At 44.7% G+C, this 11,368-nt stretch overlaps 1 protein-coding gene across 2 annotated transcripts in view; it reads left to right on the top strand.

Annotated features, from left to right (window-relative positions):
* The first annotated feature begins 713 nt into the window (after positions 1-713).
* The window catches only part of Crtam (cytotoxic and regulatory T cell molecule), a 31,831-nt gene continuing 21,176 nt past the window's right edge, over positions 714-11,368 (top strand). For both annotated transcript variants that reach the window (NM_019465.4, NM_001281954.1), the window contains exons 1-2: positions 714-801; positions 10,757-10,897. In NM_019465.4, coding sequence (NP_062338.3) covers positions 756-801; positions 10,757-10,897 — 187 coding nt within the window. In that variant the 5' untranslated portion in view covers positions 714-755. The remainder of the gene's footprint in view (positions 802-10,756; positions 10,898-11,368) is intronic.

Here is an 11,368-nt window from a genome sequence, read left to right as displayed (position 1 = left end):
AGCTGTCCAGTCACTCATGACAACCTCCTCCAAATGAAATAGTCTATCTCAGTGAATGAGAGAAATGAACCTAAATTGTCTATTTGCATATTTTAAACTCTCATCGTAACGAACACATTTTTCTTAAAAACAAACAAGCAGAGAAGGGACTTTTGTGTCATGTCTGATCATCTTAGTGAGGCATGTAAGAGATGTTGGATGCATAGAGAGGAGAGGGAGTGTGCACAGGTGGGGAGATTAGTAAGTAGACTGAAAGACAGATAAGTAGATAAATGGGAAGATTTCGAAGTGAATGAATGAATCAATACATCTAATAACCACTAGATATTGTTGTCCAAGTCAGAAATACAAAATATCCAAGAAGGTTGGACAAAAATTACCTAGCTATTGTTTGCTTAGTAAAGTAGAAAAGCTAAAAACAATGTCCAGACAGAGACATTTACTCTCTCCTGCCCTCTCTCTTCCCCCAGAATCTCATGTCATCACTTGCCATGGCTACCCACTTGTGGCTGAGCAGTGTTTGTCACCAACACCTCGTTCACACCTCTCCACAATGGATAGGACACCTGTGGTTCCCCAAGATGTTCCACCAGGAGGTGTTTTAGGGGCAGCTAACTAAAAGGGGGCTCAGAGAAGGTGGAGGAGGTGACACAGGCAAGGTCACAGAGCTACAGCCTCCCCCCCTTCAAAAGCCTGTGTGTACTTTAGAACCCACAGGAAGCTGTCAGAGACTCCCTCCGTTCAGCACAGCCAGCATGTGGTGGGGAGCCCTCAGTTTGCTGTTCTGGGTGCCGGTGCAAGGTAAGGACTTAGAGTAAATGGATATTTTTGCTCAGCTGACTTTATGGGCTTTTTTGTTAAACCTATCTGTCAGCCAACTGTGTTCTTGGAGGTCGTACTCTGGAAGATAACTCAGGTAACTTTGCTAATACTTCTCTGGCTGTGCTCAACCCACACGTCCAAGGGCAGTTACTCCGTCTCTTATTGAACCTCTCTTCAGGGTGTAGGGGCAGCCTGGCATGCATCTGTGGAATCTGTTGTGATGAAATAAAACCAGCGCCCTAAGTCTATCTTTTGAAGGTTTATCAGTTGAAGGACATTCATTTCAGATTCCAAAATGTCTTTGATGTAGAAGTCTTTGTCAAATACCCTAATTTCTCTAAAATTCAGTTTTTGCATTTTTAGCCCTGACCATCCTGGAACTCATTCTATAGATTAGGCTGGCCTCAAACTCACAGAGATCCACTTCCTGAGTACTGGGATCAAAGGCGTGCACCACCGCCATCCGACTCAATTTTTTTCATCTTTAGATGAGGATGTTAAGAAATGACCTGTCAAACTGCTCATTATAAGAATATCTCAAATTTACACACTCTTTGGAAGTGATGAGGTATTAATCAATTCTAATTTAGTTCCGAGGAATAAGAACCCAGTAAAAACTCTTTACTTTTAAACATGTGTTTATTATTCTATGTGTATGAGTGTTGTGCCTGCTTAGGTGTGTGTGCCGTGTGTGTGCACTGTCCAAGGGGCTCAGAGGAGAGAGTTGGGGCTTTGGAGCTGCAGTTATCCAGATGGCCAGGAGCTGCCATGTGGGTGCCGGGGAATGAGCTGGAGTCCTCTGCCGGAGCAGCGAGTGCCCTTAACCACTGAGCCATCTCTCCGGCCCCGAAAGCTACTTGTTTTGTAGAAATCAGTTCTATTTCACATTTTGCTATACTTTGGTTTTGGGAGCTTAATTCTACTGTCATATTACGAAAATGAGAGAAAGATACAGTGACCTTTTAAGCTTGGGTAAAATTATTCCTACCTGAGTGTGGGGTAAGAGTGAGGGATCATTTCCTGGTGTCCTAAGTCTCTGATGGTCCTTGTGTCCGACGTATAGAAAGGGACCGTGTACAGAGCCACTGTTCAGCTTCAAATGCTTGTTTGTTTCCAAATAGTGACTCTCCTGCTCTATGTCAGGACACACACCTGCCCCTCTCATCTGCGTTCATTTCAGAATGGCAGCTGAGGGATGTGATTTGAGGGGCGGGGGGGGGGGGGGACGGCAAGATTTTGTTTTATTTTACGTGGTTTTTCAATTCCCTGAGCTCTATACGTCACTTAGTGCCTTCCTTTCTGTTCCCTGTACCCTGGGGCACTTAACAAGGATTCTGTTTTGGTAAAGAGTGACATTAGTTTCTTCAGTAAGTGGCTTAAAGAGCAGCTAATGCATTCTGACAGGGTGCCTTTCGATGGCCAAAATGAGTATAGTTTCAGTTACTCCAAGATTTAAAACCTTCAGCTGACCTTAATTTTTTTCGTCCTTCAAACTTTTCCCATATTTAAAAAAAAAATGCCCCATGAGATTTTTAAATAAACAGCAAAATAACCCTATCTTAAGATGAACCAAATCTGAGCAACTGATGGCGGCGCACATCTGGAACATCAGCATTTAGAACAGGAGGCCCACCATGAGTTCAAGACCAGTCTAAGCTACACAGTGGATTTACGTAAAGGCAATGCAGCATAGCAGGACCCTGCCTCCAAAAAAAATAAGAAAACTAAAAGACAAGCTTAAGCAAGTCTAGGAGAATATGAAACTCTCTTGTGATTATATGGAGAGAGAAAAAAATATTTATCGAGTCATGCACAGTGCTGGACAAATTGTTAAGTACACTTATTCCTAGAGAAAATGCCAAGGTAGATATTGGTACTTTCAGTCTATAGAGGAGAAACACTGAGGTTAGAGGAGTTAAATAACCTGATGGGCTTTCACAACAGGTCAAGAGGAAGTAAATATCAGCCTATGAAGAACCCAGTAAAATATTAGATCTCATGGAACCTTCAATTTGTGTGTGTGTGTGTGTGTGTGTGTGTGTGTCTGGGTGTCTGGGTGTCTGTGTGTGTGTGTGTGTCTGGGTGTCTGTGTGTACACGCACATGCACCATTGGGATGTCATAGAAAGTACATTCTGTTTTAAGTATTTCTTTTGTCCCTTTTAATTATGTGTATACACACAGAGGTCTGTGTGGGAGTGTGTGCGTGTGTATGCTGGTGCCTGCTGAGGCCAGAGCCATCAGATCCCCTTGGGGCTGGAGTCACACGAGCCACCTGATGCTGGGCTGGGAATCAGGCTAAGGTCCTCTGCAAGAGCAGTGTTCTCTTAACTGCCGAGCTACCTCTCCAGCCCAGAAACTTACCGGTGAATGAAAAACTCAGAGTTGTAATGACTTAGACATTCTGAGAGATTCAATATTGAAAGAACCCAAACTGAAAATCCATCCCTGCTGAGGACGCAGGAGCTCGGCGGCAGGAGCTCTGCGGGGTTTGAACAGCAGCTGCTGATACTGACCTACACCTGCTCCGGCCCTTCCCAGTCCTGTGTGCTCAGGAGCTGGGCAGGCGGCTTTCTTGCCAACACGAAAGCAACAAAATAGCTACTTTGACCCAGCTGTAAATTGTTAACAGCCTTTAGCAAATAAGGCAGTAGGAAAATCACTGTGGGGGCTTCTAAAGCTGCCAGAGAGTTGCAGACAAAATAATCTCACCATCATGGACCACGCCCCTCTTTCAAGGTTCCTGGAATGAAAAATCTCCAGGGTGGATAAAATATAACACAAATGAGTCTAGGTTTTGTTTTGTTTTTTTCTTTCCAAAAGTCATTCTACTCTCATTTATACTGTAGACAATGAAAGGGCTGACCCGGGCAGAATTCTGACCCTCTTTTGTAGCTGCAGGAAGGTAGGGCCTCTGCAAACCAGAGAATTCCTTCGTTCTCTTGCATCGTCAGCCTCTTTGTGACAATCTGGAAAATGATTTGATTTTGACAAGTATAATTTATTTTCACATCTGTAGTTTTCTCTGCCTATTCTAAAAATAACACAGAGTCTCTTTTTGTAATGTTCTTCAGTGAAGTGCATTTCTGCCTAAGTCTGCACAAGAGCCATGGAAACAAGGCTTGAGTCTGAGAATTCTCTATGTAGTTAGCCTTGCTTCAGTTCCAGTTGCAGTCTCTATTGTTCGATGTCAATTACAGAGGAAAATTAGAGTTCCATTAAAGTATTTATCTCTGACAATTTACATTTGTTTCTTTTGCCCATTAATTCAACTAATATCTTAACAACCTAACCTTATTCTAGTCCCTGAGAATGTATAGTGAATGGATGCCACGGTCACTCCAGTCACCCCACTTCCAGCCACTTGTAACCAACCCATCAATGAGAAGCACCCATAACCACACACGTGCAAAGGAACTCACTAAGGGCTGTAGTCAAAACCATTCAAAACCTTTGGGTGTCTAGAAAAGAGAGCAGGTCAGTTGAAAGGGAAGGAGGTGAACACCTGTTTTTAAGTTTGTTTTTATTTGTGTGTGTGTGTGTGTGTGTGTGTGTGTGTGTGTGTGTGTGTGTGTGATGCATGCCCATGTGTATTTGTGTGCACATGTGTGTGCCGCTATGTGTGTAGAAGCCCATGTTTGATACTGAGAGTTTTCCTTGATCATTCTCCAGTTATTCATTTTGAGGCAGGGTCTCTCTCTGTCAAACCTAGCCAGCTTGCTGCAGGATCCTCTGTCTCTGCCTCCTGAGTGAGGGAACTGCAAACGAGCCACCCCCAACCCCTACCAAGTATTCATGTGGGCTCTAGGGATCCAAACATCCATCCTCTGGCTTGCTCAGCATGCACTCTCACCACCGAGCAGGGCTCACAGCCTTCTACTTGGAAGTTCGGGCAAAAGTTGAAACTTAGGGGGTTGAGTCTCCTTAAGGAGAGTCTTGGAGGAGACAAGAACAGCGGGGCAACAGCGGCTTTGCAGCCAGAATCTTCCAGGATCCAACAAGTGTCTCTTCACTTGGAGTATCTGGGAGGTGCATCATCCAGTGAGTCAGGTGTGAGAAAAATCATCAGAAATTTAGCCTGATTCCTACATACAATAGGAGCCATAGGAGATACTTTTAAATATTCCTCATTTATCATTAACATTCATATGTATGTGGGGTGTGGGCATTGGGTGCAGATGCCAGTGAAGGCCAGAAGCGTCAGATTCCCCTAGAGCTGGTAACTGCTGGATGTGGGTACTGGGACCTGAACTCGGGCTCTCTGCAAGAACAGTACTTCTCTTCTCTAATTATTATTTTTATTTTATTTTAAGAGTATGGGTGTTTTGTCTGCATGTATGCCTGTATACTCATATGAATTCCTGGTATCCTCAGAAGCCAGAGAGGACATTGGCTTCCTTGGAACTGGAGTTACAGGCCACTGTGAGCCACAGTAGGTGATGTGAATCAAACTGTCCTCTAGAAGAGCAGCAAATGCCCCTAGCTGCTGAGCCATCTCTCCAGCACGAGGAAATATTGTAAATGAAGGCAGAAGCATACTGTCTTTAAAATTTTGTCATTCTGGAAGAATGATGTAATGGCCCGGCAAGAAGCAATGGGGGCCTGAACCAAGGCCACACCAATGGTGGGGAAAAAAGGAGTAGGTTGATTAAATCAGTGCTTGGGAGAGAGGAAAGGCTAGTGTATCGTTGGTCAAATGTCTGGGATGCCATGGCTGGTGACCACATTAACTAATGTAAGAAAACAGTGGAGTTGAGCCTGTAGCATATCTGTGTTAGTTATGAGAGCAGGAGAGACACAGGGGATAGGAGAGATCACAGATTCCAATCAGACATGGAGAGACACAGGGGACAGAGCAGACCCTGATTCCAACTGGACATGGAGAGACACAGGGGACAGAGCAGACCCTGATTCCAACTGGACATGGAGAGACACAGGGGACAGAGCAGACCCTGATTCCAACTGGACATGGAGAGACACAGGGGACAGAGCAGACCCTGATTCCAACTGGACATGGAGAGACACAGGGGACAGAGCAGACCCTGATTCCAACTGGACATGGAGAGACACAGGGGACAGAGCAGACCCTGATTCCAACTGGACATGGAGAGACAGGGCAGATCCAGATTACTACCAGACGTGGAGAGACATGGATATAGGACAGATCCGGATTCCCACTGGACATAGAGAGACACAGGTAACAGACAGGTCCAGATTCCCACTGGACATAGAGAGACACAGGTAACAGACAGGTCCAGATTCCAACTGGACACGCTGAGTTTGGGGCCCTGCAGCACACAGCTGTGCTTGGCTTTGAATGTATTGTATGCAACAATTTGACATTAAGTCAACTTTAAAAAAAAAAAAGAATATTTTCATTATTTTTTCACTCTCTCTGATATATAATGATATATAAACTCTCTCTGATACCTTTACTTATATAAAGGTAAAGGACCACAGAGAGAGAGAGAGAGAGAGAGAGAGAGAGAGAGAGAGAGAGAGAGAGAGAGAGAAATTCCCCACCATTATCCTTGGGAAAGACCGAGAATTCTTAAGAAGGCTTTGGCTTAACCTGTGTGTGCTGCTTAGCTTGCGTGTGCTTCAGGAGCTGAGTGTGACTGCCACCCACCCTTTGCTTAAAAGTTGGTCATGAATGTTCTGGTGAGAAGCTCTCCCCGGAAAGGAACACAGGTTATTTATTTGTTTTTGTGCATGGGGTGTGTGTGTGTGTGTGTGTGTGTAAGCATGTGCCCTTGTGTGTGTGTGTGTATATGCTAGTACATACAATACAGAGGTGAGTAGAGAACCCTGGTTGCCCTCCTCTATTGCTTTTTTCTCCTTCATTCTCTTGAGGTGGGGGTCTCCATTGAAACTGAACCCCACTCTTTTAGACTGGCTACCTCCAGGGATCTGCCTGTCTCTGACCCCTACAACACTCATGTTACCAGCACACACAGAGACATGCCTGGCTTTCCTTTCTATGTGTGTGCTGGGGATTTGAACTCAGGTTCCTCATGCTTGTAGAGCATGTGCTCTTACCCACTGAGCCATCTTCCAAGTCCAGGACCATTATATTAACTATGTGAGGAAAGAGATGAGGAAGAACCCAGGTTCCATTCCTGTACAGCCATGCATGATATAGTGCTGGCTTGGTCTATAGTATACATCACACACTACAGCCCCATGAGGTTACCATATAGTCTGAGTATGTAGCAAGCCGCACTCTCCAAGTTTGTGTAAATACAAAGTACAGAGAATAAAAGGGGAAAAGGCCGCCTGTGAGAGGGCTCAGTGGGTTTAAGGCACTTGCTGCTAAGACTTCTGACGTGATGTAGATCCCAATGACCCACAGAGTGAAAGGAGAAAACCAACTCGTGCAAGTTGTTCTCTGATCTCCATATGTGCACTGTGATGTACTCACTGAAATCCATTCAGAAACACACACACATAGATAGATAGATAGATACATGCATACATACATAGATAGATACATAGATAGAAAGATAGATAGATACATATATATATGTATATGTGTATATATATATATATACATACATACATACATAGATCATAGGTAGATACATAGATAGCTATATAGATCATAGGTAGATACATAGATAGATACATAGATACATAGACCACAGGTAGATACATAGATACATAGATACATAGATCATAGGTAGATACATAGATAGATACATAGATACATAGATCATAGGTAGATACATAGATAGATACATAGATAGATGTATTTTTTTAAAGAAAAAAGTCAGCACCACAGGATCACCTTCAGCACTGTAAAAATAAGTGTACTTTGTGGCATTTGCATAGTGATGAAATCTAATCGCACAGACCTTAAGAACTGGGCTCAAATAGAGGCCTCATAACACATGGCCATTAGTGACTGCACGCACGCAGTTCCTGAGATAACAAAAGTGCAGAAACCAGTAAGGCACACAGGCAACACAAACCTAAGTAGATGGTGAGACCTTACAGCCATTCAGTGCCAAACTCTGTGTAGGACTGAACCTTTCGCTTCCCTGTCTAAACACCTGGACCCGACAGCCCCCCATTCTGACCCCCCACAAAAGGTCATAAACAGGGAGAAGTGGGAAGTTGGCATGTGGAGCTTGAGAAAAGTTAGGGGTGAGAGAGAATATTGTCAGTATAGCTTCAGCATCTATGGAGAGGAAGTGGTAAGAAAAAAAAAAACTAGCACCTTGTTGCTCTGACAACAGGTGAAAGTTTGACTCCAAAGTTAGGTGAAAGAAAAGTGAGAAGACAGGAAGACAGAAAAACTTCCCACTGAGCTCCACCCACCCCGCCCCCGTGGCTTTACAGTGGACTAGTCTTTCTTTCTTTCTTTTTTTTTTTTGTTTTTTGTTTTTTGGGTTTTTTTTGTTTGTTTGTTTGTTTTGTTTTTTCGAGACAGGGTTTCTCTGTATAACCCTGGCTGTCCTGGAACTCACTTTGTGGACCAGGCTGGCCTCGAACTCAGAAATTCGCCTGCCACCCAAGTGCTGGGATTAAAGGCGTGCACCACCACCTCCCGGCTAGTCTTCCTTTCTACACCAGTTTCCTGCTGCAGGCAGAATCAAACATGGAGCCCTGATAAGACCGGAAAAGCCCAGAGCAAGGAGTGGTGGGACAGCTCAAGCTCTGCGCTTCAATCACCGTATGTATCTGTGGCACCAGTAGACGAGGTCACTCTGACCAGTAGCCACATACTAAATTCTCAGCAGCAAGAACGACTATTACTAACTTTAGGGCGGAAAAACTGCTTTCGCCTGTGCTAAAAGCCACAGTACAGTTAGTCACAATCTAAAGACATTGTAAGAGTCTCCTGACTCTATTTAATTCATGGGCAGGAGATTATTTTCCAGGAGGAAACCCAAGCAGAATTCTGGCAAGAGACCTCATCGCCTGTTTTTGAAAACACAGGTGTTTTGATTACTTAGTGACTTGGTTAGTAATTGAAGCCAAGGTCTGTGGCATGCTAGACCTGTATTCTACCTCTGGAACTGTGTTTCAGCTCCACTCATCAACCAATCAATCTCTCTCAGTCTATCTCTGTCTGTCTGTCTCTGTCTCTGTCTGTCTTTGTCTCTCTCTCTCTCTGTGTATGTGTATACACATATTTAAGTATATGTGTACACATATGTGTATGGGGGTGTGTACATGTGTGTGCAAGCCAGAGGTGAACATTAAGTGTATTCGACATTGGTCTCTACCGTGTTTTGTTTTGTTTTAGACAGGGTCTTTCTTTGAACCTGGAGCTCATCTATTCTGCTAGACTGGCTGGCCAGAAAGCTCCAGGGTCCTCCTGTCTCCACCTCCACAGCACTGAGATTGGAGATGAGTACTCTGCACTTGTATATTTCCCGTGGGTGCTGCGGTCCAAGTTCAGATTTCCATGATTACGTGTCAAGCCATCTATCTCTCCAGCCTCACCAGTGACTCAGGGTTATTTGTCCACATTGGCTGATGGCACAGATGTTTGTCGATTAGAACTAAAACAAACTGTTTCCCCATGAAAGTCAGTGTGAATGCAACATAAAAATTTCTGAGTTGTTATTGCTACAACCTACATGGAAATTAAAGGCTAGGGCTAGATGCAAAAACATAGGCTCTACGAAGTGAATCTTCAGCATTTGGGAATTCTCCCAGAGCATTTTTCCTGGTGCTTGAAATTTATCTCAAGGATGCTGGGTATGGTGGCTCATGTCTATGATCCCAACACTTGGGAGGCTGAGGCAAGAGGATCAGGAGCTCAGATCCAGCATGGGCTGTATAGTGAGTTCAAGGCCAGTCTGGGTGACATGAGACATTGGGAGAAAAAAGAAGACGATCCTTCTCACAGCGTGTATATCAAAAGGAAATAAACTTCCTTCCTTTTTTCATTTTTAGGTTGAAGATAGGTCTATAAACCATTTGCTGTTCATAATTTATAAGTATAGCGTTCTTCTGGTTGATAGTTTTTACACCATCCTGGGTAAGAATTATATTATGCCAAAGAAAAACAATTTTGTTTAAAATGTGAAGCAGTGCTGATAAATGTGCCAATTCAGAAAGGAAAAAAAAAAGTAAGTTTACTCTTCCTTTATTTTCTTTCTGGGACAATAAATTTGTCACTGCTCTGAGTCAATTCATCATTCTCTGGGGGCACGGTGTGATTCGGAGAAATTGGACTCCTACATTTGCTAGAGTAATCCCTCAGTGGTAGAAGCTATGTGGGTGGATTTATCTACTCCAGTGGCCAACAGGCCCCAAAAGTTACCAAAGCCCCATGGATTACTGGTGTGTGTGTGTGTGTGTGTGTGTGTAGTGGTGGTGGTAGTGGTGATTCAACCCAGGGCTAGAGAGCACTTTACCTAACTCAACAATATCAGGAACTCCAATCCACTACCCCCTCAACTCACACACACACACACACACACACACACACACACACACACACACACATACACACACACACAGAGAGAGAGAGAGAGAGAGAGAGAGAGAGAGAGAGAGAGAGAGAGAGAGAGAGAGAGAGAGAGAGAGAGGCTTGTAGATAGGCCATGTAATACTTGAACTTGTAAATCACCCATTTTATAAACTGAGGCCATGAGTGCTGTGTTCAGGGCGTTCATCACTATGATAGGTCTATGTCGATACAGAGGCGTGCACTGAAGTCTACACCTTGATTCCAGTCCCGTGGCTTCTGTGACCTTGAGCCAGATGGGGTCACTCATCTGTAAACTGAGCAACAGATCTCTTCTTTGGGGCCAGGTGATGGCTTTTGCTGCCAGGGCAACTTGCTACCAGGTTTGACAACCTGGGTTCAATCATGGGGCTCGCTTGGCAGAGAACGGAGTGTCTGGGCTGGTCTTCTTACGCCCTACCACACACGCGCATGCGCCCTGCCTGACCTTCCCCCATCTCTCCCTCCGCAGCAGCCTTTCTGAAAATGGAGACCGTCACGGTAGAGGAAGGCCAAACGCTCACTCTAACGTGTGTTACTTCTCAGACAAAAAACGTCTCTCTCCAGTGGCTGGCTCCCTCTGGGTTCACCATTTTTTTAAACCAGCATCCTGGTAAGTGGGGTTGTGGGGAGAAAATGACAAGCCTCAACCTAAGGGATTTCCAACTGGGGCAGGTTAGTGGGACGGAAGGCTCACATGAGTCACCCAAAAAGTGGGCACAGACCACCCACTGTTACACGTGACTCACACCTCAGAGGCCTGTTATGTGACACAGGGCTGCTTTGGGGGAGACAGGAAGTCTGAAATGGAAACCCCATTAGAAAGGTTACTAAAGGGGGCTCACATTACAAAGCACCTTTCCACGCCAACATCCCACCCCCACATCACTTTTTGACTCTCAGTGACCAGGAAACACCCACAGCAAAGCCATAGGCAGGCAGCAGGCCGCCTCGGTGGACTTCCTGGTGGCTCTGACACATCCCCTCCTGTCCAGAACCAGCTGCAAAGAAGTCACATTAGTGAGCGCCTCCTCTTCCCCTGCAGGACTTCAGACCAAGATTTCTGGGCAGTGGCCATTGACAG

Source organism: Mus musculus, chromosome 9, assembly GCF_000001635.26.
Source record: "Mus musculus strain C57BL/6J chromosome 9, GRCm38.p6 C57BL/6J".
In the NCBI taxonomy this organism is placed as follows: domain Eukaryota; kingdom Metazoa; phylum Chordata; class Mammalia; order Rodentia; family Muridae; genus Mus; species Mus musculus.
The sequence above is the reverse complement of the archived record's forward strand: the minus strand, read 5'-3'. Positions and strand labels throughout refer to the sequence as shown.